Genomic DNA, 26,690 nt, shown 5'->3' on the forward strand with positions numbered 1-26,690 from the left:
CTTACATAAATGAGTAGAGCAAGTGCTGCACTAGACATGGCAGAAAGATCCATCTGGCCACAAGTAGTGGAGGGAGCTCAGGCAATGGATGGAGGTAGGTCCTGTTGCTTGGAGATCTCCTCCAGCTCTGCCAATAAGCAAGGGAGCCTGTGGCTGTTGCCATGGTGAGCAAGGGATATTTGTTAAAGGAAGCAACAAGTACGTTGAGTTTGAGACCTGGTTCCTGTTCCAAGCCACTTACTAGAACTTTTATGGTGGGTGACGTCCCTTGGTCCAAGTGCTGGGATTAAGGGCGTGCACCACCACCGCACCCCACAGCAGCAGGCCCTTTGACTGTAATCTCCCTCGAAGGCCTTCCCTGACCTTGTGTTCTCCTGAAGTGAATACACCTTGCTTGTTAGTCTTTTATCTGCCAATACACAAAAGGGGTCCCTTTGGCCCCAGCCATTCGCTGGGCTTGTATCTCCTGTCTGCAACCTCCTGGCTCATACTTCCCTCTCTATACACGTCCTGTGACCAGCATTTGAGCATGAATGGTCTTGCTCCTGGGAAATTTCACTGTTAAAACATGAGGAGGCATGGCAACTGCAAGCAATTTTCAGTTACTGACACAGGCAGGAAGTAGTCCAGGCACTCCCAAAAGGAGCAAGAGGAAATAACTTTCAGCAGCCTAAAATCCCAGTCTTAAGACTGGCTAAAGTTAACTTTGCTTAGATCTAGGCTTCAACTGTGGAGATCCTGTAAGCAAAGGCAAAAAGGTGAGCGTGTGTGTGTGTGTGTGTGTGTGTGTGTGTGTGTGTGTGTGTGTGTGAGAGAGAGAGAGAGAGAGAGAGAGAGAGGGAGGGAGGGAGGGAGGGAGGGAGGGAGAAAGACAGAGACACAGAGACAGAGGAGAGAGAGAGAGACAGAGGGAGGGAGAGAAGGAGGGAGGGAGGGAGGGAGGGAGGGTGAGTGGAAGGGAGGGAAGAGAGGACAGTCTGGTCAGCCACTTAGAAGAGATGTGAGGCTGTGTCCACCGTACCACAGACCTCACTAGTAACCAGGGACAGACTTTACAGCCTTCTTGTTACTGTGCGAGAAAAGCAGACTCTGACCATGTGGACTGGCAGAGACAGCTGGCTCACAGCTCTTACTCCTTTGCAGTGAGGAAGAGGAGGCTCGCAGACCTGACGGGGCCTATTATTCCCAAGTGCCGCAGCGGCGTCTAGTGTGCAAAGGGAAGCCACGCCTGTGAACTGGACATGTTCTGCTGATCATCTGTGTTCCCCAATGGAGACCATCAAACAAACGCTGGCGTGGACTCTTGTGGTTCAGTTCTTTGTGCACTAAGGTTTAGGTTAACTAGTGACTGTAGTTGGACCTTTTATAAAGTATGGTTAATGTGAAGTTTTTTAGTCACAGAAGTTAAATCTGGTAATTATTTAAAAGTGAAGAAGCCCTCAAACTGGTCTATCTTGCTGCAGATAGCATGACCATGGCAGTTAACAGCCTGGGGGTCCCCTTGGTGACCACACTTTGGTGTTTAGGTGCATTTACAACATGGAACGCATCAACACAGAGCACTCATCCCATTTAGTTTGGAAGAGTTATGAAACACTTTATTACAGATTGGATCATAGCAACTCAGTAAAAAGAACAGATAATCATGATTTTTCAATCTCACTTGAAACTTTAACCTCAAGATTAAAGCTGCCAAATTGATTCCAGGATCACCCCCACCCCACCTACCCAAAAAAATGAAAGACAAGCTACAGACTCTTCTAAGAGTAAGAGAGACACAGGATTCCTTCTGGCAGGTAAGAGAAAGGAGGAAAAGGCAATGGTGAAATTTCAAGTCTCAAACCCAGCAGCCCAGGCTCAGCCATATTTCTAAGTGAACTCTGTGAACACCTGGGGTGAACTCACTGCGGTCAGAATCACTCTTTATTGAATGCCAACTCCATGATGGATGAGAACATAACAGCCGCATGAAAACACCTTCCTATACCACAGTGGACAAACAGCTTATGTGAGATCAACACCACCAGGTGAACTTCCGGTACCCCATGGCTGTGGTACCTAGCATGGCACTGCTTATAGATACCAAGTGACTGCCTGGTCACTCATGAGATAAATCAGATTACACAGAGCTCTCTCTCATCTACAACTGAAGCCTCTGAAAGACAGCAGTGCACAACCTCCCAATGGTAAGGAATTAGGAGATCCTGGCCAAATGACACAAGTGATTACCCAGAAACCTAACTTTGGGGTCCCACAGGATCCTGTTTTTAACACCATGGGAGCCAGTAAGATGTTAAAACACACTCTTTTTGTGCCTTTTAGTAGACCACAGTGCCAGGTAAACTAGTGTTTTGTTTGTTGCTTTGGGGAGTTATTTTCCTTAGGGATCCAGCAATAATACAGTAAGGACAAGGCTCAAAAGCTGCTGAGCATAGCCCAGGGGCTTCTGACTTAAGGGAAAGTCCTGCACGTGGAACTGTAACGCTGTGGACACTACAGGGTGACTAGAAGTGGCATCAGGGCCTCACCACTATGGAGTGTCCACTGAGGCTGCACACCGGCCCAGGAGTGGCACCAAGCTGCAGGGACAGCCAGCCCCACTCAGCTTCTCCTTGAAACACAATTGCAGCTGCATTCTGCCCCACTGGAAACTACAAAATAATATTAAAGCCATTGGTCTATGTGTGGCTCTGTGTGCTTCCTAAGAATCTTGTGATAGGAACTTGCGCCTGAAGGCCAAAAGGCTGGATGGCTACCATGACGAATGACCTCACTAAGAAAAGCGCCTTGTGTTCCAGGTGCTGACAGGAAGCCTGCTATTCATCTGGATCCCTAAGAACACTTAGAAGCAGAGAGAGGGAATGCTGGGTAATGCAGGGCTGCTAGGGGGACATCTTTCAAAGAAATGAAGTCAGTGACGATAGGGCCACCTCCTTACGCACAGCTCTGCAGGAAGGGCTGTTAGTGGGCTAGGAGCGGCGTGTTCTGTGAAGGGACAGAGTGTAAACACTGTAGACACTTTAGGCCGCTTGGTCTCTACCAACTCGCAGTGTCATGATCACACAGAAAGGACAGCTTAGGCTGATTCAGTAAATTCTTCAAAGCAGAGGGTGGTCAGGGCCCAGATTACACATTGCCTCAGGCAGTTAGAGAGGAGGCTGAGGCAGGGGAAGATGGCTGCTACTTTTGTGAAGAGTCCACACCCAGGGCCCAACTTTCCTATTTTTGTTGCCAGGATAAAAGGGTTTGCGGACAAAGAAAGACAGGACTACTACTCTGCTGCACAGCGGAGAAGACAGACAGGGCTCAGCCCCAAGTTCCACCCCTCAGCATCTTCAGGATCTCACATGGGTCACTCTTCTCCAGGCTCCAGCTCCTTCTGAATCAAAACGGGTAAATTAGGTAGCTGACACTGGACTCCCTGTCCCCTTTGCCTGTGGCCACCTGCTGTGGTGGGAGTGACCAACATGGATGCTCCCAATTTGTATCTGCACATGGCCACTTACGCCTCTACTGGGGATGCAGAAGATGCCACTCGGCCTCCCCAGCCCCAGGCCCTGCTCCAGGCTCCCAGGGCATCAGGCACGCTGCTCCTGTGGGATGCGTGGCCTCCGGGCTGTACACTCACACTCTTCTTTAAAACTGCCCTGGGAGGGGCCTGAAGCCTGCTCGCCCCCTTTGTCTTGACACATGACACAGCAGGCTGTGAATCCTTGTCCGTGACAGGCAGAACAGGTCAGAACAAGCTGGCGGCATTGCGGAGTAGAACAGAGTTTATACTGGTCCCACGGGGCTCCACAGTATGAACATTCTAGGGAAGAAAAGGACTTATTAAGTCTCTCTCCTCTCCCTTGCCTCTACACAGACAGACAGACAGTCTCTCTCTCTCTCTCTCTCTCTCTCTCTCTCTCTCTCTCTCTCTCTCTCTCTCTCTCTCTCTCTCTCTCTCTCTCACTCACACACACACACACACACACACACACACACACGAGGCATGTACTTTTCCAATTCCTTAAACAACCTTTAGTTCACTAGAATCTAATATATTCTTCTGGTCCAAGGGAACATTTCCAAGTCAGGCATGGTGGTACCAACTATAACCTTAACACTTGGGAGAGACTAAGACAGGAAGATTGCAAGTTCAAGGCCAGCCTTGGCTACATGCTGAGACAGTGAGACCCTGTCTCAAAAATAGAAACAATAAGATTAAAAGAAAATACTGTTCCTGTCTTCTAAGAAGGCAACATGCCCTTTACTGCGGGGAGTAGACTGTGGAGAGGCTGCTTCTGGGAACTATGTTCTGACTGACCTTCACTGAGCCACTTTCTTCTTTCCATGCAGAATACTGGTATATCTCTTTCTCCTGAGTGCTTCTGGAACCAGCTCATTACCCACTGTTACATGGTCCCTCTCCGAGATAATCTCCCTTCCCAGGATGACATACCTGAATACAGGCAATCCCACATTACATCCAATTCATATAATGTACAACTTCCCACACCAGACCACCACCAGAAGCCACTGCCAGGACACCTGACCAGCCTGCATTTCCTAGCCAACTTCCAATCACCTTGGAAAACACCAGAATCCCTTGCTTGGCTGTGCTATGCTACCTCTGAGCCTCACCTCACGATCACATGCAGGCACTCATGTCCTGCAATTATTTCCACTATAAAAATCCTAATTTGTTTTCTACTTATAATTTATATTATACCTTGCTACAAATAGATCTGAAGTTTTAAGTAAGACAAATACTAGACCATCCTGAAAAAAAGAAAGGCAGGCAGGAAAGGTGACTCAGTGGAGAAAGGCAATTGCTGAAAGAATGGTGGCCTGAGTTTGATGGAAGCAGACAAGCAACTTCTGTACGTTAGCCTATGACCTCCACATGTATGTTGTAGAATGTACATGAACACATATGTAGATAAGTAATCTTTTTTTAAAACAAAGATCAGAAAAGATGAGCAGATCTTACTAAGAGGTCTGTATTCATAAGGTTCTAAAAACTGTAGCTGCTGAACTATAGTATCCAGGGTACTTCATCTTCTGGGTTCTGTCTCTCCTTTTCCTGTCTATCCACAAGACCCTTCCGTGAGGCAGGCAAACTATCAGCTGGCTGCACCAGCCACTGGCATGGCCCTGTCCCAGCTCTTCCAGTCTCTGACCGCACTTGTCATGCCACCAATCACCAGGGCTGATTCGGCTGATCTGGCTGTCTAAGCAGGTGTCCCTTTCCACCCTCATGGCTCCATGTGTGTCCCTCCTGAAACTGCAGCTCGACTGATGAGGATGACTTTCCTCATATAAAAGAGGACCAGCTTTTGGTTCAGAGTATACTAGCAGCTGCTGGTAATCCAGCAAGGTGGCTGCTTTCGCCAGGGATCACATCTGAAGACCCTCTAGGTCTGCGTGATATGCAGACACACTCTGGATTCCAGTATGATCTGGCTGGAATATAGACATGCCCTTGGCACACGTCCTTTAGTCCCAAACAATGAAAGCAAGATTAGTTTATAGAAGGAAGCAGCAATGTTTGAAAGTGACATGTTTCAAAGCAGACAAAGTGATGAATCAGAGAAAGATCTGACAGAATGAGTCAGAGACAGCACACACCCAACTCTCACAAGAACAGCACAGGAAGGAGGCCACTTAAGAGCTGTGCAGGGAGAGCTGCAGTAGTGGAGGACGAGGAGATGTGTGGGTTTTACAGGGAAATTTCCAGAGCCAGGCTGCAGAGAGAATGAGAAGGAACTAGATGAGAACACATGGTCAGAGTTAGTTTGAGGCCAAGGAGAACAATTCAGTACGAATTCTAGAGAAGCCAGATTGAGTCAGTCAGCTTGGAGAGGAGCTTGGGCCAGAAGAGCTGAGCTGAACCAGACAGGAGGTGTTCAGAAGGTGCTAGAAAGGATGAGTTTATTCAGCAGGAAAGCTGACACATTCTAGGCCTAGGTCAGAGGCTGGAAGCTGAAGCTTTCAAGATTTGCGTTTGCAGAAGATTAGACTGTACGGGGGCTCGGAGCTTCCAGCCTAGGCCAAGGGACAGCTAGAACAAAAAGAGAAATCCTCTAGGCTCAGCCCAAGCCAGGTGTGTGCACAGCTGGGTCAGCTCTCATCTGAGGAAATAAAAACAACATTTACAAGCAGCTGCTGTGCTTTCCTGATTAGACCTCAGGTGCGCACGTGCCCACAGGCCACCTCTGCTGACTCTTGCCATGGATATTTGCTGCCTGACAATAACTCCAGACTTGTCTATGGAAGCAATTTTAAATGAATAAAACCAAATGCACAGTGCTCCAAAGGGAACCAATTATATAGAAATACAAAATAGCAAAATATCTTTTAAAGTGTTTGATGTTATTTGCTAACACATTAAATACAAGAGTTAGGGGGAGGGGCAACCATGCCCTGTGTGAGACTGGGATGAGCATGACAGCATCTGAGCTACCTACAGAATAGCAGTGGATATGGCAGATCTGGGAATTCTACTAGAGACAGAGGTCCAGAACATCTGGCACAACTGGTCCACTGTCTGCATTCACGGTTGATGGAGAAGTTTCATTTTTGTTATAAGTTACTGAAAATGAAGATTTACCTATTTTCTCACTCAAATTCTCAGAACACCTGAATTCTATATACTAACTCTAGACTAAGGCCCTGACTTAGCCCATCTTTCCACCTCTAGGTAGCAAGGCAGGTGGGGTTATGACCATTTTAGAGGACTTGTCCACCAGTATATGGCATGGCCAGCACCACCTGACACCTGCTTCATTCCTGCGTCTCCAGCTGCTGGGAAACAAAATGGTAGCACAGCGACCTTCACTTCTCCACGCCATGCTCAAGTGTCCTGACAGTTCCCTGGACAGGGGGTCTAGGATGGTGGATGATTCTGATGTGCAATAATGTGGACTCTGGACCTGGGCTGACCTACCTGATACCACAGAACTGTTGTAGGCCAGGGCAAACCGCTCATCAAAAACAAACAGCTTCCCTTTGTAAAAACCATCAGGAAACTCTTCCAGGTACTTGTGGATGCCTCCCTTGAGCTGAAACACTTCCTTACACACTCCCTGGGGGTGGGAAAGATCAACATGTAGAAAGAAACAGAGATTGAGAAGCAGTCCCATGGTGATGAGCCCAAGTGGAGCGTCCATCGCCTGTGCCCATCATCCAGCGGCTCCCAAAGGCCCCTGCAGGGTGTGGAAAATGCTGACCAAAGGGTCAAGGAACCACCTGCCAGCCCTTGCCTGCTGCAGGCTTGGTGATGACAGTGAGCAGGCCTCACCCTCTAAGGCCCTGGGAAGCCTAACTATTTTTGCTACCCCCTAAATATAGGAAGGCATGTGCCGGGACATGTAAGCTACCGAGTCTGCTCTCCTCAGGATCAAGCACAAGGATTAGGAAAGGGGGCCGCTCAGCTAAGCTTGCTCTTTTGTGCTTGATGCGTCTTCAAGACTGCTAAGTGCTGGAGACTTAAGAAGCTCAGGCTTTAGGCTTACAAACCCCATGGTGGAGCTGTACCAGGGAAAAAGAAATCCCTCAGCAGGCTAGGGGTGAGCGGGGTGAGGGGGCGGGAGTGAGGGCTGGTGGTGGAGGTGGAGCGGTCTTCCCCGTGTGCTGGGCCTGTGGTGGCTCACCTTGGCTCTGAGGTAGGCAGAAGCCCGCTCGCAGCGGATGCCCCCAGTGCAGTACATCAGCACCCTCTTCCGCCTGAAGATGTCAAGGTTTCTGTCAATGTAGCTAGGGAAGTAACTGAATTTCCTGATGTCTGGTGCTAAGCAGCCCTGGAATCGTCCCTACAACATAGGGACAGAAGGAAAGGATTAGAAAATGTACCTGTTGGGAGCCCAGCCTTTTCTGGATAACAACCCCCACCTTGGCAAAGAGACTGCTACCTGAGGTTCACATCCCATTCTCACCCTTTAACCTCAAGAGCTGAGGATGTGGGCTCCCTTTCTTAGAATCCCTCAGTACTGTGGTCGAGGTTACAGTGGCAGCTTTCACAGGCCAAGGTAGGTTCATGGAAAGCAAAACCCTTTTATGTGCTAATGTGTCTTTAGCCTGTGTTTCCCAACAGACCTGAGTTCAGGACTTAGGTTTTGCCTGTGCTGCTGGTACCAGAAGGAAACTGATGTGGTTAAAGGTTCACATGGGAAATGCACTGTGCTGTGTAAGGCCCGCCCACCATCCCATGCCACTCAGTTCTTGCTCTTACTCACTATTTTGCTTTCATAGAAGTTTCTGCAGTCCAGTAGGATGGTGTCACCTTGTTCCTGACTTGCCTGTGATAAAAGCTTTTCTATTTCTTTATGGAATTCACCAGGGGATAAATGAGTTCCTAAAACAAAGCCAGACCTTTACATTAAGACAAAATGCAAAATGGAAGTGCCATCACCACTGTGCTAGCCTGACTGACGTGCTGGCTTGCTCCCTGCCATCGAGCCCTCTTCTCACAATTACAGCAGGCGGGAATGACAGCACCGTGACCAGGATAAGGAATCTCCGCACCCAGGCATTGCCGCCTTCTTACTCTAACCTGAGACCAGAGTCCCAGCAGTTCAGAAAGCAGCGATGTTTCTTAAACCAGATACTTAAGGATTTATCTGGAGTATGAGTCCACTGTGTGCACATGAGTCAGGAAATGGACAGTGTCCTACTACCAGTGTGCACAAAGGAGCTTCGTGTGTCCAGGATTCACTACAGCCTTCAGAGCATCAAGTAAGAAAGTTAAGCACAAACTGCAAGATAAGACCCAGGTAGTCTGAGCAAACGTGTGTTTGCTACACGGGTAAGAAGATGCATCTAAATCTGTGGACACGGAGGAGAGAAAAGGGTAGGTAGGGCAACAATGCAAGCAAATATGAAAAAAAAGTGAGAGAAAAAAACCTATCTGACTGGAAAGAAAACAGATGGAGATGAGCATTCAAGTGCAGGAGGGCTGAGAGAGAGGGCTCTAGCCTGAAGGGTCTTTGCTCTTGACTTTCAGACATCTTACTGTGAAGAACTTGGAGTGAGCCTGGCACTATGGGGTAATCACACATCAGAGTGGGGCCTCTGGTGACACAGTTATCCATGACAGAGCTTTATGACACCACGGGAGCTCACTCTGCTGGGCATGGACCCTAAAATACCACTCAACAGTTCTCCAAACATGGAGAGAAAAGAGATCCCTGAGCACAGTCTAGGCTCCCAACTCTGATGTTATTCAGGTCAGCGTCACATAATGACATGGGTCCCAAAACAGTGCCGCTCAGAACTGTGACGAGAAGCGTGAGTGCTCTCTTTGCCTTCCCCCTGCAGGGACCTCAGGGAGCCAAGCTTGTTCTCTGCCGCTGTGTTACTGCTGCGCTCTTCTTGCAGGCCGTCCTCCCCACAGCTCCCAAGCAGTGTCCTGACACACCAAGGACGGCTGCTGTCAGCCTCCTGCTAAATGGGAACACCAAACAGACACGGCCCTGCCTGGGTCCTATTTCTTCATGCACTAGCCTATTTCTAAGTTGCTTGTATCTTACCCCTTTCCCTCCAGCTTGACTCTTGGCCTTGTTTTTGATATCTACCAATCAAAAATGAATGCCTTGGAGGCAGACATCGCCTCACTCCTTGCGAAAAGACTGTACGACCTAGGAAGCTGTCATAAGAGTGGAGGCAAAGAAAGGGACCGAACCTGATGTGATCAAGGCTCTGTCCCAGAGCTGCCTAGCACAGATGTTGCTAGTCACCTGTGACTGACAACTATCTGAATGTACTTTGAAGAAGGCGACAGTGTGACATAGATCCTGCATGAAAAAGTAAACGACTCCTTTTGATAATAGTTTTTGTACTCGTTACATAAGGACATGCTTTGGGCATACCACATTAATCATGTTATGCAAGCTAATTTCTATTTACACTAGAAATTGAAAAATCATGTTATGTGGCTCCGGTATTTCTGCTAGACAGCACAACTTTCAATCTAAATAGCAGTCTAGGGGAGACACGTGAGCAGAGGACTGCTGCTGTGTAACTAGCACTGGGCCAAGACTAAGGCACTCACAGACAAATGACTGAGTGCCTTCAAAACTGCTTGGCACAGCCAGCAAGGATGGCTCAGCAGGAAAAGGAATATGGCCCCAAGCCTCATGATCTGCACTTGTTCCCCAGAACCCCATGGTGGAGGGAGAGCTGGGCCTCACGAGTTACCCTGACTTCCACATGCTCGCTGCAGTTCACAAGCCCCGTCCCCCAAGACTTATGAGGAAGTGTACGTTTTGAAACCCTCATCTGTAGTTGAGAGGTGAAACTCCAAGAGCTATAGTTACCTGAGGATCGCCCTCCAGGTTCTGAGAAACTCTACACGCAAATCACTGAAGTCCTTGAAAGCCAGTCTGCAGTAGGGGAGGGTGCTGAATGTACAAGCGCAGACGCTTTTTTTTTTCCTTGTTAAAGGGATCTTATTTAAATCTAGTTTTTTATTTGTGTGGAGGTCAGAGACAAGCTCAGGTATCAGTGCTCACCCTGTATCTTGCTTGCAAGGGACTCCTGTTTGCTAGCTGGCCTGTGAGCCTCTGCAGCCTCCTGTCTCTGCTCCCTGTCTCACAGCAGAACACTGGGACTGCAGTGTACACTAATATGTCCAGTTTTACATGGGCTCTGTGGAATGGAACTCAGGTGCCATACTTGAGTGACAGGTGCTTTACCCATCTTCCCAGACCCTCTTATTTAATCTTAATGGAAACTTAAGAAATCATTACACAACTTGGAATACACTGACAAGATACTTATTAAGTAATCATTGCTAAATTGTGTAGACATGGGGACAGTTACATGTAGCTGCCATGAATGTGGAGCTGCTGAGGCTGTGTGGCAAGCATGTGGCAGTTCACTCTGTTAGTCTCTGTACTCTAGTCAATGTTTGCAAATTTTCATGGGAAAAAGTAAAATAAAACCAGAAAGCCCCACCAAACAAATGTCTCTCAGTCATCTATAGTAACCACAGAGCAGCAGGGATTCAATGTTCTAGAACACTGCTTTGGTTTTGAAAGCCACTTGCTTGCTGCGGCAGAAGCCCATGATAGCTCATGATCTGCTGATGAACTATTTGCAAGTAATAACCACACTGCTTTCAAAATGCTCTCTCTAGAAAGAGGAAACAACTTCTTGCCAAACCATCACCAAGAAAAATATGCTAGCTGGCACGGTGGGGCACACCTGTAATCCCAGCACTCGGGAGGCAGAGCAGGTAGATCTCTGTGATTCCGAGGCCAATCTGATCTACAAAGCAAGTCCAGAACAGCCAAGGCTACACAGGGAAACCCTGTCTCAAAATTGCTATGGGTCTAAAGGTGAGCTTTTAGTTACTACAAGCACCACGGAAGCCAGGCTAAGTGCTGGATGGTTGAAGAGTTAGCATCCCTATGGCTATTTTAAAGAGAAGACTCAATCTAGTTCGGTCTTATTTGTCTATTATGCTTTATCTTTATGTTTAAAAAGCACAATCCTTAAAACATAAACATACCGTGGTTCTTGTAGGACACCTGACGGGGACTGATCCCCATAGGCACGATCTCTTCAAACACCCCGACTCGTAGTTCTGGGAAGCAGTGAGCCCCTCCTTTGCTGCTCTAGCCAAGGAGAAACAAGACAGAGTTTACTTGTCCCTCTGCCACATAAAGACAAGTGCTCTGTTTTATAGTGTGACAGCTGAACTTTTAAATCTCAAATTAGAGGAGATAAAATTATGGTCTAGAATGTTCCAGACAACTCAACATGCTAATAAATGTTTGCTGTGCCTCTTCCATATGCAGGAACATTGTGTTTGCATGGCTATGTGCATGTAACTCGGCACCATTGAGAGATTCACATACGATCACATGCCAGCTTTTGTTTGGGGGCAGTGACTGCTAGTGTTTCACTGAGGCCGGCATGAGAATTACTGGGTGTTCCCACCAGCTTACCACTCAGGTGTTCCCACCAGCTCACCACTCAGGTGTTCCCACCAGCTCACCACTTACTGGGACAAAGCATACAGTACTCAGAAACAGCACCTCAGCTGGAATAACCACAGCTTTATTCTTGGGTGGTGTCAGCTTTAATTTCAAGCGTATTAAAACCATATTCCACCACAGAGATCTGGGAAACAGCCTCACCAGTTAAAGCATCCAGTTTTTAGATACCAGCTTGTTTAAGTGTAATGTCCTTAGAGCAAGGGAGACTAGGGTCCAGGAACGGTACTGACATGCAAGTGACATGGTCACTTTGGAAACAGTGACAACAAGTACGCTTGTTTTACAGCCCTGGCTTGGAACTCAAAGGGAACGGGATTTGTCTGGCTCTGCATGCACTTTTCAATGCCCCACAGAAGCAGACTGCTCAAGCTTTTGTTCATTTTCCATTCTCTTACCTTAAAATCGTCCTCACACAGGAAACCCTTAAACAATGGGCAAGAAAGCATGCCTTCCATGTAGAGTCTGGTGGCCACTTTGCTTCCTCCAACAGTCCCGTTGATTCCTTCTGTAGCGATCCGAATCTGAGATACAAGACAAGGAGGAGAAGATGCCGTCTTAGCTTGGTGTCCTTCCAGGATAAACTAAAGGCCCCTTTCCTGTCAATGAACATAACAGGAAAAGCAGAGGCCCTGCTGTGGCCACCGTAGTATTACAAGACAGAGCATGTATGTCCCTCAGCAGCAGCATGGGCCACTGTCCAGCTGAGGAATTCTGTCCATCTGTGCCAAACAAGCTCTGGAAAGCCCATTTGCTCCAAAGCTCCAGCGGCCCTGTAGTCAAAGGGGATCCTGAGATGAGTCTACACCTAGGCTATAGATAGAAGCTTCCAGAGGCTCAGGGAAGAAAATGAGCTCCACCACTTCCCCACAGGCAGCCCAAGGAGCTTACATAGGAACAACAATGCCAAAAGTGGATTAAAAATAAAAATAAAAAAGCCCACTGAAGAGACTTTACCCGAGTCCTGAAAAGGGAATTTACCTGACAGTGGGAATGCGCATGTCACTTCTGCATAGAGGCTGAGAGAAAGCCATCATCCCAAACAATGGGCTGGAATTCAAGCTGTGTTTTGCTCACTGAAGTACCCCATGTCTGCCTTAATGCCTGTCACTTGGTCACTCATGTGTAAGTGAATATGTACCCACATCTGAGGCTCTCTGGTTCCTCTAATCTGAAACTGTTTTTGAAATGCTGTACTAGGGGTGGACCATGAGAGCCTGGGCTAGGCCTGCTCAGGGGCTTGCACAGTTGGGTGTCCTGATAAGAGTAAAATCCTATAGGTGAGCTTTAAGATGGAGCAGCTTTATAAGGAGCCACCCCAAGAGCAAGGTGCTAGAAAATGCTGGCTGAGGAAGTACACAACTTCCCAAGAGAAGTGATTCAATTCAAGGGCCTGAATTGTTACCACTATTCATACATGAATGCAGAAAAATTTGAAAGCTGTATATGGCTGTACATTTTCAGTGTCCAGAGAGGACATTAAGTTGTTGTTTCATTTTATCCAACTCTTAGGGCATGACTAAACAACAGGATTCATCCTACAAGCCAAGCCAACTGACTAGGAGTAGTTACCCCAGAGATTAAGTATCCCAGCTACCAGTACCAGTGACTCCTTGAGAAAGAGGGCTGCAGCATGTGGAGATGGGGGTGTCAACGGGACTGGGGCTGCGGTGGTGGCGCATGCCTTTAATCCTAGCATTTGGAAGGCAGAGGCAGGCCAATCTCTGAGTTGAAGGCCAGACTGGTCTACTGAGTGAGTTCCAGGACAGCCAGGGCTACACAGAGAAACCCTGTCCTGTAAAACCAATTAAATTAAAGAGAGGCTGCAGCCCAGGAGAGCCTGCTCTGGGTGTGAGGCGGGAAGCGGTGAGCACAGGGCACCTGTTCTATAGGCCACCGTACCCATCACCCAAAGGAGACTATGGAAAGAATAGCTTGGGAGCAGCACAGTCAGGAAATCCATCTGACTGAGTAGATGGTCAATGTGCATTTTCATGTGACTATAGTGAGGCAAGTTCTTTACTATTTTGATCTCAGAAGCCAAATACATGCCATGCACATCTACGCCCTACAGAGGCATCTCCAAACTTACCAGACTAGCAATATCTAGCTTCTCAACAAACCCTCCAAAGATGCACTTTGGAGAAAAGGCCTTGTGAGTAGGAACTGGGACAAGCAATAGCACTGTGGAGCACCTGCTGAGAGATAGAGCTCTTAACTGTTAAGCCATCTCTACAGCTCACTCTCAAATTTCTTTAGGTTATATGATGTACAGGAAGGAGCATTAGGGTTCCCCTTTTCCTTGCCTAAGAACCAATAATGTCAAATCCCAGCACTAAAGTATCTCACTAAACTTGCCATCTTTGAAATCTGGAAATTTGGATCTGAGCACCAGGAAGATGCTGCCACCTGGTGGACAGAATTGCTCACTGCTAGCGTGCCACAGGCTGGGCCAAAAGAAAATGCCTCCTTGACCAACAGATCCTTTTTTCTCTCTGTATGTAGCCTAGCCTGCTCTTGGAATTACAGCAATCCTTCTGCCTCAGCCTCCTAAGTGCTGAGATTACAAGTGTGTACCATCACATCTAGCTTTAAACCAAGATTAGACTGATTTCATAATTATGCACATTTTGTGTAAACATCTTTCACAGTGAGAAAGCTCACTGAATGAATGGAAATGGTGATATATATTCAGACCGTAAATCCTTTTTCAAAACTATGAGCTAAGAATTAGAGGTATAGTTGTCAAAAAGGCCCCTCCACCCTCACACCCAGGCACAGACTAAAGGAGATCAATGTGCTAAGAGTTCAAACAAACAAGTGCTATGAAAGTATCACAGGTGCTCCTGGAGGATACACTGAGGAAAAAGAATTTTCATGGGAGGTCAGGAGAAATCTCTGAGTCATTAAATTGAGCACTGAAGCTTCAGTAAAATTAGACTAGAGAATCAGAGTGGGTGTGGGAGTGAGCACTGAAGAGAATCTGCCTAGAAAAATGGGCACACAAAACAAGGCTTAGTGGGTCCCAAGAAACGGAAGCTGGAGCATGCAGAGTGCAGAAGGCCAAGGGCCCTGGTCCTGCAGCAGCCCAGGCTGTGTTGAGGGGGTGAGCTTCACCCACTGCTGCTGGTCCTGTCTTAATGAGGTCATGGCTGCTACATGACTAAATGCTGGGGACTGGAAACTGGAGGTTACCACATGGACAACAGGGCAGAGCAGCAGCTTGGTCTAGGGTAGTGGCATCGGAAAAGAGAAGCAAACGGAGTCAAGGAATACTGCAGGGAAGGGTGTGGTGAAGAGCTGAACAGGGTACAGCCCTTGTCAAACAACATGGGTGTGCAAAGTGGCATTGGCCATGGGTTTATTAGTAACTGGGACATTGGGGAACTTAACCATGGGGTTCTCAAAAAGTCCCTACTTTACTTCCTTTTGGTTTAAATTTTGAATATTGTTTAATATGCATCCATATAAATGAAGAATAAACCACAAAGGGCGGTTTGTAAAAATAAATGCCATCCTCTCATGCAGAGATGACTGTTACCATCTGGGAATATGCTTCCTCAATCTTTACAAACTACTCGTGACACCTGAGGAACATGCAGCCTTTCTTTCCTTTATTCAACAGTTTCCAACCCTTAAGAGTGTCTGCTGTTGGAGCGATGTTTTTGTGCACCGTGCAAAGATTATCCTTGTGTTATTCAAATGCTGATTTCTATGTGGGTGCAGATCTGATTATAGGCTGCACTATGGCACTGTCATTTTTATGAAGCACCTGCTGCCTTGGTATGTTGTAAACATTGTTCTCCATCTCCTTCTGATTGGTTAAATAAAGAGTTGAACAGCCAATAGCTGGGCAGGAGAGGAGGTAGAACTTCTGGGCCCACACAGGGGTCCCAGGTGGGGACAGAGGGAGGAGAGCTGCCATTCGAACACAGATGAAGAAGCAGGTGCAAGAGCGAGATGGCAGGTAATGGGCCACATGGCAGTAGGACAGGCAGGTGTTTAAATAGCTGAGTATCTCCCCAGCTATAGCACCTGAAGCTCTAACAGATCTCCATGTCATTATTGAGAGCAAGGGCGGGCACAGAAGCCTTTTACAGCTTGCTGTGTGTATTCTGGATGCTGGACACTCAGAATGCATAAGTTAGGACAAGGCTCCTGCCTGATGAGGCGCCTGTATACTATGAAGGAGGCTCTACTCTCAGGTCGTAACAGTCTTTAAGCATCAGCAAAGGCAGAGCGTGGTGTGGACATGTCACATTGTACTTCTGAGGAAACAGCACTGGAGTAGAGCTCTGAGAGCGCATGAGGCATGCCAAGGAGGGAACAGCCTCAGAGAAGGGAAGGGGGACAGATCAGAACCCAGCCATATCTGCCTCTTTATGTACCATGAATGAATGCTTTCAGTCTACAACAGCAGTGAGTAACCTCTTTCTTTCTTTCTTTCTTTCTTTCTTTCTTTCTTTCTTTATTTCTTTCAACAAAGCCTGAAATATTTACTATTTATAGGTTGCCTGGCTCCTGGTCTACAACACAGCAACAGCTGTTTAGTATTTTACTAGACTGACAAGCAGGACTTCCTTCCAAGAACCTTCATGTCTATAAAGAGCACAGCTCCTGAAGTCCAAGGTTAAGGACACGAAGGGGCTGTGCAGGGCTTACCTTGCCTGTAAGGTGCAGGTGATGGCACAGAGCTGTCTGCCAGGCACAGATCCAGTGAGGGTCCTCCAAGTCACAGTAGCAGTAATACAGGAGCACCTCCCCTTCCTTGTCGCCCTGGCCACTACAAAAGGGAAGTCAGAGGGCAAGAGCACCTAAGCCACAAGGAGGCCACGGTCCCAGGGTATCTAGGTAGAACTGGAAGAACACAAAGGTGGAACAAGTCTCGCCTTTGCTGTTACCACTCTCCTAACAGAGGAGCACTTTTCTTATTTTCTCTACACAAGACAGTATCTGAGCCAGACTCCCTACATTACAAAAAGCAAATCTACTGTACTGTCCTCACTTACCACGCACGCCCAAGAGACTGATGATATTAGCCCCACTTTACAGGCAAGCTGGAAATTTGAGCCTACTGTGGCTTATGCTCAATTACAAGGCAGTATCTGGTTTGATTGGCCCGCCATGAACCATTTTACTTCCATTTTTCATATAATTCACTTACCTATGTATGAGACATGTTATTATCATCTACACAAGACAAACCTTTCTATATCAGCATGCTCACAAAGTGGCAGTGCTAAACCACTGAGAAGACGTCAGTACTTTAGGAGACCAGAGTGTAATATAGTTTGACACTAGACTTAAAAAATTAAAAGCAAAGAAAAAGTTGGATTCTGAAAGTTCAGTATATGGACTATTGTATTCCCCAATAATCTTTTTAAAAAAGCATTTTATGCATTTGCTATTTTTATGTGTATAGATGTTTTGCCTATGTATGTCTGTGTACTACATGCATGCAGGGCCCATGGAGGCCAGAAGAGGGCATCAGGTCCCCTGGAATTACAAGGCAGTTGTGAGCCACCGTGTGGGTGCTGGAATCAAACCTGCATCCTTTGAAAAAGCAGCCACTGAGCCATCTCTCTAAGCCCTTTCCAATAATTCTGGTGAATAACTTGTCTGTCTGGATGCACATTTCTGAATTCATCAGTACCTGGACCAAACAAGTCTGATTCTTATCCACTCCACTTACTTAGACATTTTAAATCAAAGTATAATTTACAAATGAAATTCAAGTGTATGTTCCCATTCAAACCCTCAGAAGGAAGCTTCCTGTCGTTACAGATGGGCTTTCCCCTCCAGTCACACAACCACAAGGCACACACTCTGCTGTGGGGCTTCTGTTCTCTCAGCACAGAGATTTGACAAGCCACTCACACACACCTGTGTTACTAGCTGTCCATGGCTCTTACTGCAAATATTCCCTGTTGCTTGTTTGTTTTGTTTCTCTGCGTAGCCCTGACCATCCTGGAGCTCCCTCTTCAGACCAGGCTGGCCTGGACCTCAGACATCCATCTGCCTCTGCCTTCCAAGTGTTGGGATTAAAGGTGCACACCATCCTGACGAGCAGCACACAGTGTTCTCACATGACTGCATACATTCTTTTGTTTTCCTGCTATGGCTGTTTCCAGTTTGTCTTTTTAAATTATTGTCATTTTTAAATCAGTGTGTGTGTGAGTGTTGTGTGTTTGTACATATGTATGCATGTATGTAAGTATATGGTATGCTTGGGTGTCCCAGTGTCTATGTGGGAGTCAGAGGACAATCTCGTGTGTTAGCCCTCACCTTCCACCTTGCTTGAGCAAGGTCTCTTGTTCTTCACAGCCATGTACTCAACACTTGCTGGCCTGGGAGCGTCTGGGGAACACTGTCCCTGCCTCCCATTTGCTGTGGGAGCACTGGGACTACCCCTAAGCACGACCATGCCTGACTTTATGTGGGTCCTGGGGATTCAAACTCCCATACAAAATATGGGTTGTTCCCAATATTTTGTCATTATAAATAAAACTGCCACAAACATTTGTGTTTAGGCTTTTGTGGGCACATGTTTATTTCTGTTGGTTATATACCCAGGAGTGGGATCACTGGGAAGATGTCTGAATTTTAAAAGACTCTGTCAACCCCTTTTCTAGAGTGGTGGGATCATTTCTACTCTCACTAGCAGTGACTGGGTGTTTCAGTTGTTTCACCATGTCAGCTGTACTTGCCAGGGTAACTATTTCTCATTTTGCCCATTTTAGTGGGTTACCTAGTACCTCATCGTGACTGGAAAATATTTTAAAAGCAAACCAAAATACAGAAGGAAACCTTACCTCAGCTCATTAGGGCTAAAATGGCTTATATCAGGGAGCCAGGCAGATACTTCCTGACTAGGAGTGAGATGGTCTTTTGGAGGGCTCTCTTTGTCTGTGGAAGGACGGCTCTGTGAAGCACTCAATGCCACGGTTAGCTGCTTTAGAATAGAAGCAGTCTGCTGGTAAACATCTTCAGCATGCTGTGTTGCCACATGTCTGTGGATGCTGGTCTGGTCTGCAAATAGCTGCTGACAGCATCGCCACTGGTTTCCCTTAAATTCATAAGAAGGTGCTGGAACTTCTTTAGTTTTGACAAAAAGGGCAAAGGCCTGAAATTAACATTTCAAATTACCACCATTGTTTAACACCTTAGGTTTAGGGGTAACACAATTCTTCAAGTGATTAGAGTAATTAGCTTTCACTCTGCTCTTCTATATCATTATATTGTTTATGGGGTGGGGGTCTAGCTTGGCACCCTGCCAGTCTACAAAGAATTCCAACAGCTCAAGGCAGTGTATTGCTTCTAGCAACTCTCACTAACACTGGTGGGGTATGGCAAGGCTTCATGCCTGGGCCTTCCAAATGTGAGCCGTCAGCATCTACACTCTTCTGCACTTGCCGCAGACATGGACAGAGACACCTTACTGCTTCCACCTTCGTGTGCTTGTACACACTATTCCCTGAGGTGGATGCTACTTTCTCTATCACAGTAGTGCTCAACCTTCCCAATGCTGGGACACCCCAAAGGGGTCGCGACCCAGAGGTTGAGAACTGCTGCTCTATTGAATCACTTTTAAACACCCATAAGGCATTGCAGAAGCCTCCCTGACATCAGTCTGTGGCACTCCTACTAAATGCTATTTTTATACTTTCTAGATAGAAAATCTTTTATTTTCACTTTTCCCCTTAGTTGTAAATATTGGCTCTGCTATTTACCTTTGAAAACAAATGTGAGGAAGTTATGTATCCTGTATATGCCAAACTCCTACTTGGAAAAAGCAAATCAAAGAATTACATAAATGCTAAACAGCATACTTAGAATTATGTCCTCACCTAATACAGGAGTCATAATGCACTCCTCCGTGTTTCCCATCAGCTTCCGGCCTCATTGCAAGCCATTTCTTTTACAATCTTAGTTCAAATGAACCTGTCTACTCACTGTTCCTTAATGTTACTTGAACATCCCTGCCTCCCAGCTTTGCCTATGCTCAGCTTAGTGTCTGCAACACTCTTTTGTAAGTCACCAAAATCTTATCTAACTGAAAAGATGCCCGCCCTTTAAAGCAAACATTTATAATGTAATTATAGCCCCATTCAGGTAAGACCCTTCAGGAAACTGACACACCTGTTCTAAAGTAACAACCTCCTACTTTCCATCCACCAAAATCCATTTTCCTTTCTTCCTGGGTCACTGTATTTCCTAGCCTTTGCAATTAGGGCTGTACAACTGTTTTCCAATGGAAATGACGTTCCAATTCTACTTCCGGTCCATAAAAGCCTCCCATGTGTGCTCCTCTGTGCTCTCTTCCTCTTTAGCTTTACTGGAGTGGGAACTCTGGAAATGTGCTGAGTCCTGCAGAAGTGACATTAGCCTGGGACCTTGCAGCTTGTGTGTTAATGAGATACCTCATCTCTCATGCCCCAAGTCCAAACTCCTAATGTCCTCTATCTGCTGCAGGTGTGAGACTATTTGTTACGGTAGCCTTGGCCACCACAATTAACACGTTAGGAATTTCTACAACACTAATGAGCAAGAACACATATGTACTATAATAAACAAAGGCAATCCCAGAAAAGGCAAATGGTTCTCTGTGATGTCAAGGCCAGCCTGGTCTATAGAGTGAGTTCCAGGACAGCTAGAGCTGCACAGTGAGACTCTGCCTCAAAAAACAAACAACCAACCCAGAACATTTTCAAGTCTTTTCTTCCAATCTATCAACTCTATGTCCAAACACACCCAGAATCTAACCACTTTTCATCACCTCCATTTCGACCACTACAATGATCCAAGCCACCACCGTTCCTCCTTGGATTATTATAATAGCTTTTTAGACTCCCTCTTTCCATACTTATCATTTGTTTTCCACTCAGCCAAAATGCTTCTTTTAAATCGAGATCAAGTTGGGCATGAACACATTGATCTGAGTTCAAGGCTAGCCTGGTCCACAGAATGAGTTACACAATTGCCAGAACTACACACAGAGAAACCCTGCCTCACAACAACAACAACAACAACAACAACAACAACAACAACAACCACAACCAGCACCAGTAAATCAAAGCTCCATTAGCTATGGAATGATATCTATCTCTTCCTGTTCTCTAAGAAGACCCCACTCTAGTTCCTTCTGCTGCTCCTGCTCCTTCCTGTTTCACCGCTTGGCTGTGGCTCACACACGGCACGCAGCCTTCCTTACACCACAGCCTTTGCACTGCATGCTCCTCCCTCCAGCAGCCCTGTGCTCTGTCCTTCTTTACATCTTCAAAGGTTGCCTATTGACAAGGCCTTTTTCTGAACAACCTACTCAAGTTAGAAAACAAGCTGAAATCTCTTTAAAGTTCTCTAACTTTTGCCTATAACACTGACATCGTTCAATATATCACACAGTTATTTATAATTGTATTACTCCAGTAATACGTTTCTATGACATAATTATTACCTATATATAAAGTCTTCTATATGATGATTTGATGCTATGATGGGTAAAACATAACAAATAACAAAACATACTATCAAAGGAGTACATATTCTCTTTCTGGGACACTACTGACTAACAACGATATCAAGAACTTCAAAAATATTCAAATGTTTTAAGCCATTTTTAGGAACTATTCTGAAGGAAGGATTTGAATTACAGGTAAATATTAGTAAAACGTTGCAAGTAAACTGTCAGTTATTGTCAAAAAGGAAATGGTAAACCATGGAGCACTACTTACCATGAGCAATTAAGTAGTTTTCGAGCTTCTATGAAGCTTTTCATGAAAAACTGTTTCTGACACCATAAGTGAAAGCGCTGGCTAGACCCAGCTGATGCAGTGTAGCCTTGGTGACGCCTTAGCTACACTGGGAAGGAACGGAAGACATGCCTCAGTGTCCTGCTGTCCCCGGGAAACTGGCTGCAGTGCTGTTGGGACTTCTCTTTGCATCTCCTCCCTTCCCAGCAACTGGGCAAAGTGGCAAGTACAGCTGAGTATCACATTGTTTTCATTAAAATTATTTATGACCATTGTTAAAAAAAAATCAACACAAAATTTTCGTGACTAATTACCAGCTGCAGCACACCGAGGCTGCGCTCAGTGCCTGCAGCGTGGGCTTATGCTGCTTTCTTCACCTATCCACTCAGGGTACGTGTCTAGAAGGAAAATAGTGAACCAAAAAGCATGAAGTTGGAAACTATACTTGTGACTCCCAGAAAAGTATGAACAGCCTAAGTCTTATTGCTATTTAATTTTTTTATTGTCACTATTTTAAAAAATGGACCCCCCAAAAAGCAATGTAAATGCTACTTTATTTGCATATTTTTTCTTAGTACCAAAGATGAATCTGTTCCTACTTTTTCTGATTTGTCCATTTATACGCATTGTCGGTTTTCTCTTTTTAAAATTGTAAACTCTATCCTAACGGGGAAGGGCATACACCATGGTGCACACTTGGAAGTTACAGAACAACTCGAGTGGAGCCTCCCCACCCACGCGCTGTGAGGCTGTGTCAGACGGAAGCGCACTGCTGATGGGCCCTCCTTGTGCATGGCTGATACACAGCATTCCGGGCAGGGCACAGGGAGTTTAAAATGACTTGCTGGGCCTTTTTAGTGTTTCTTATGGCTGGTCCTTCATACGAGGCAAGAGGAAAAGAATACGGCACTATTACTTCCTTCCCAACCACAGTCGAATTAAATGGGAAAAAGGAGACTTTACAGTGAGGAAACCTAGCAGACAATTCCCACCAATTATCCAAAATGAACACCGTCAGTGTGAGGAGAATTAACACTGTGGAGTGCCTAAAAGAATGTGGCAAGATGAACATAGCATTTCTTCCAAGATAGTATTTCTAAAGAAAGCAAACTAACTCAGAATCTCACGTAAGGAAATACAAGTCAAAATCAAACTGAGGGTCCATCTTAAAAACAAAAAACCTTATTTGTAATTTTCAAAAATGTTATGGTTATGAGAGCAAAAATTTAATGTTCTAGTTCAAAGAGCAAGGCAGACACAGTTGGTACACGCCTGTAGCCCCAGTACACAGACCACTAGGAAGTGGGCGCTGTAACCAGCTGCTTCTCTGTAACCAAGTGAGTCTCCTGCTCTCAAGGCAGTGGTGTGTATGAACAGAACCTCTAGGTAAGGCCAGCATGTGGGTCGCTTATAAAATTCTTGTAACTTTTCTCTAAGTTTGAAATTATTGTAAAATAATACTGGTAAAGGACTTTCGTAACCTCTGAATTTCATTTTCAAGGAAATCTGTATGAGGTTGACAGGAGGTGGCAGCTGAGAAGTTAGACATTTATTCTTCACTGACATGGAGCGAAAAAGAGGCTCTCCAAGAGGCTCATGGGCTGAAGGTGAGAAAGCTATATCTCCTCAGCAGCCATTTTCCTGCCCATAAGCCTCAGAGTTTCAGTCAATGGTTTCAACAACAAAGAAGATACATGGCATCACTACCACCCCTCTGTAGCCCAATCACAGAGCTCTTAGGAACTCTGCCACATCCTGCCGTGCTCTGTCCTGTCTTCAAAGCACTGAGCTGGCTGAACTCTTCCCCCCAGCAGCAGGTTCAGTACCAGCCTCAGCAGACGTCTGCTGCCCCATTCCCTGTCCTTCTCCCTCCACTATAGCTCCGACTTCTGGAAACTCTTTCTACAGCGGAGGAAGTAAGTCTGACCTTCCTGTCTAGGACCTAGCATCCTCACATACTTCCCCACAACTGTTCCAAGACTACATGATGCGAGGCTAGATTCACTGTGAGGAGGAAGGCAGGCTCAATAACTACTTCTGTATGTGCTCCGTTAACTTTATGTACAATGAGCATGAAGACGCGGCAGCAGTTTTTTACCTTTTTCTTTGCAAAGGAGTATTTCTTCTTTGTTCTGCCATCTAACTCCACTTTGAGGCTGTTGCTGGGGTGAATAAGATTTGATTCTTTTAAATCCAGATCAGAAAACTTTAAAACATAGGTCTCCAGACCATCTTCATCTGGTGCAGAAGAAGACGGCATCTGGTTTGCTGGGTGGGGCAGGCTCTTCTCAGTCAAGGGTCTTCTGAGACAGAAGCAGGAGAGAGAATGCAATGCTAATGAAGAAAATATGAAGCCAGTGACTCGTGCAGATGGCCACTAGCCTCCTAGCCCAGGCTATGCATTCATTCGCCCACACACTCCATAGTATTTATGTGACAACTATGCTCAGCCAAGCACTCTCCTACACACAAATCAACACGAAAAAGGCTGGCCCCTCAGGAGTTTACAATCTAGTGGGGAGGATGTGCCAGTGAGTTGATTTTTTTAAAGTCAGGTTTAAAAATATTTTTTAAAGATTTATTTATTGATTATTATGTATTCAGTGCTCTGTCTGCATGTACACCTACCTGCTTGCCAGAAGAAGGCATCAGATCACATTACAGATGGTTGTGAACCACCATGTGGTTGCGGGGAATTGAACTCAGGACCTTTGGAAGAGCAGGCGGCACTTTTAACCACTGAGCCATCTCTCCAGCCCCAGGTTTTAATTTGTTTAATATTCCAAAGAAAAATAAGCCGAGTAAGGGGGAGTTGAAAGAGCTCTTTATACACAAAGGGATAAAAAAAGCCTTTCGGAGGCAATAGCATTTTCAAAGAAACATGAATTAGTAAGCAAGTCATGCAAAAAACACAGGAGAAAGATCTTAGCCGAGCACTATGTACATCCCAAGTCAACCTACCCCAGTGTTACTTTGTTTCTTTTGTTCTCAAATCTCAGAGCCAACATTTCAATTTTGTTGTTGTTGTTGTTGTTGTTTTCAAGACAGGGCTTCTCTGTGTAATCTTGGCTTTCCTGGACTTGCTTTGTAGACCAGGATGGTGTTAAGCTGACAGAGATCCACCTGCCTCTGCCTCCCTAGAGTGTTGGCATGTGTCAAAATTGCTTGTGCCCAATGGATAAACTGTAGCCAATATACTGTTTTCTTTTGTTACATTTTATTTATTTCTGTGTCTACTTACACCTGGGTGCCTGCCAGGTGTCTCCTTCCACATTTATACTGGCTCCAGGGATCAAACTCATGTTGTCAGGCATGTGTGGCAGGCGCCTAACTGATGAGCCACCTTGCCAACCTCTATCGTTAAATTAAGTTTTCTGAGAGTAGGTCTCGATATGCAGTTGAGGCTGGCCTTGAACTCCTGGTAATCTTGAATTTGATATTTCCCCTTGCCTCTACTTCCAGAATGTTGTTCCATCCTACCAGACCCTAAGCTTTGCCTTCCTTTTAAAGTCAGCAATCCACTTTGAACCACACTCACATTCACCCTAGTAAACGCCCCCCCCCCCCTGCTTTTTGTGCCTGAATTACTTTTTTCAAAGTCTTAACCTACTCAGATAATCTATCCGTGCCCTGCTGATCTCAATTTGTACCACTCTCTCTCTGCTATCAGGGCAGACTATGGCGCCTGTGGCCACTCCTGAGAGCGTCAGTTAGGGCTTGTCTCCAAGCCAGCAAAGGCTCCACTTTCACCGCCCAGCCTCAGTATCCTGACCGTTCGGGAACAGAAGGTGACAAACACTGACTAAATCAACACAGTACTTGTTGAGTGAAGTAAAGCAAGAGCTGCAGAGTCACAGCAATAACTCTGCAGGTACCGAGGTCAGCCATGTAGATTTCTCAGCAGAGACCATCACGTAAAGGAAACAATATTAAGTCTTGACTCCTAACATGTGAGCAAGCTAGACTTCTCAGAAGAACACGGCGCTTCGCACACAGATACGGGGACAGAACCCAGGAAGCCATAGTTTGGAGTTTGCAATGGAAATTCCCGGAGAGATGGGTTGCTTACACGTATGAAGAGATGAAATGAGGTAAAAGATATTCTTAAAAAGAAAAGAAAAGAAAAGTAGAGCTCAGTGGTTGAGAGCGCTTACTGCTCTTGTAGAGGATCTGGGGTTCAGTACATCCCCCCCCACACACACACACGCCCTCTGCGCACCCCACAAGTGTCTGAAACTCCTGCTGCAGGGGATCTGATGCCCTCTTTTGGTCTCTATGGGTTCCAGCACGCACGGTGTCCGTACACCCAGGCACAAACACGTAAGACTTTTTTTTTTTTTCTAAATCCGTGAAGAATCTTAAGCACGGTAAATAAATTTGATTATGGATTTGCTCTGAAAGTACAGCAGCAGGCAGTGTTTGTGAAGAAACTGTGACACAGGAAGTGAAGGATCTAATGGCTCCTCCCTAAACTCATAGATTAAACAAACGACGGAAACGGCCATTTACTGAAACAGGTACTACTGAAGGTAAGAACTGAAGGGAAAGTTTCGGCCGGCCCATGGACAAGGCACTTTGGTGCCTATCAAAGACTTCGGGGAAGAGGGCGCCCACATACTGTACACGTGCAGAGGGACTGAAGAACAACTAGAACCAGATCGATCCGGCTCTGCGGCGTCCATCAGCTGGGAGAGGTGAGCGGTAGGACGACCATAGGCCCGCACGGCCGGGCTGGGCTGTCTTCCCTACCGCTGGGGAGTGGCTCGCTCTCCATTCCCGAGGCGGCTACGGCCGGGCAGCGAGAGTGAGAACACCTACCCGCCGATCCTAGGCCTTCCACGGTCTCCCTTCACCAACTTGGCGCTGCTCCCCGCCCTCGAGCACACGCCCCCCGCCACCCCGGCGCGCGCGTGCGCAGGAGGCCCCTGGGACGTCACCGCGCTCCGGAAGTCTCCAAAGC

At 46.3% G+C, this 26,690-nt stretch overlaps 2 protein-coding genes across 11 annotated transcripts in view; one reads left to right on the plus strand and one right to left on the minus strand.

Annotated features, from left to right (window-relative positions):
- TMOD1 (tropomodulin 1) overlaps nucleotides 1-2,687 on the plus strand; it is a 73,989-nt gene extending 71,302 nt beyond the window's left edge. For all 3 annotated transcript variants that reach the window (XM_084784610.1, XM_084784612.1, XM_084784611.1), the window contains one exon: nucleotides 1,144-2,687. In XM_084784610.1, the coding sequence (XP_084640736.1) occupies nucleotides 1,144-1,208 (65 nt within the window). In that variant the 3' untranslated portion in view covers nucleotides 1,209-2,687. The remainder of the gene's footprint in view (nucleotides 1-1,143) is intronic.
- Nucleotides 1,910-26,665, minus strand: TSTD2 (thiosulfate sulfurtransferase like domain containing 2). 8 transcript variants are annotated; one of them, XM_084784484.1, is made up of 10 exons: nucleotides 26,549-26,665; nucleotides 23,829-24,033; nucleotides 18,794-19,047; nucleotides 16,644-16,764; nucleotides 12,380-12,505; nucleotides 11,495-11,600; nucleotides 8,220-8,338; nucleotides 7,638-7,796; nucleotides 6,932-7,070; nucleotides 1,910-3,811 (listed from the first exon to the last, which is right to left on the minus strand). In XM_084784484.1, the coding sequence occupies exons 2-10, from the start codon at nucleotides 23,988-23,990 to the stop codon at nucleotides 3,579-3,581; spliced, it is 1,419 nt and encodes a 472-aa protein (XP_084640610.1). In that variant the 5' UTR covers nucleotides 23,991-24,033; nucleotides 26,549-26,665; the 3' UTR covers nucleotides 1,910-3,578. The 8 variants fall into 8 exon arrangements, with proteins under 8 accessions (XP_084640610.1, XP_084640605.1, XP_084640606.1 ...); XM_084784479.1 differs by having other exon boundaries at nucleotides 18,794-19,104; nucleotides 26,549-26,663; XM_084784480.1 differs by having other exon boundaries at nucleotides 18,794-19,104; nucleotides 23,829-24,030; nucleotides 26,549-26,645.
- Nucleotides 26,666-26,690: the final 25 nt, after the last annotated feature.

Source organism: Acomys minous (genome assembly GCF_964271855.1).
Source record: "Acomys minous genome assembly, chromosome: 1".
Lineage (NCBI taxonomy): Eukaryota > Metazoa > Chordata > Mammalia > Rodentia > Muridae > Acomys > Acomys minous.

What these genes read in the sequence shown, in the direction of transcription:
- TSTD2 (XM_084784479.1), bottom strand. Translation starts at nt 23,990, where the DNA reads ATGCCGTCTTCTTCTGCACCAGATGAAGATGGTCTGGAGACCTATGTT. An exon ending in ACTCCTTTGCAAAGAAAAAG is followed by an intron (nt 19,105 to 23,828) that starts GTAAAAAACTGC and finishes TGTTAATTTCAG; the next exon opens with GCCTTTGCCCTTTTTGTCAA. An exon ending in CTGCCTACCTCAGAGCCAAG is followed by an intron (nt 7,071 to 7,637) that starts GTGAGCCACCAC and finishes TCCCACCCCCAG; the next exon opens with GGAGTGTGTAAGGAAGTGTT.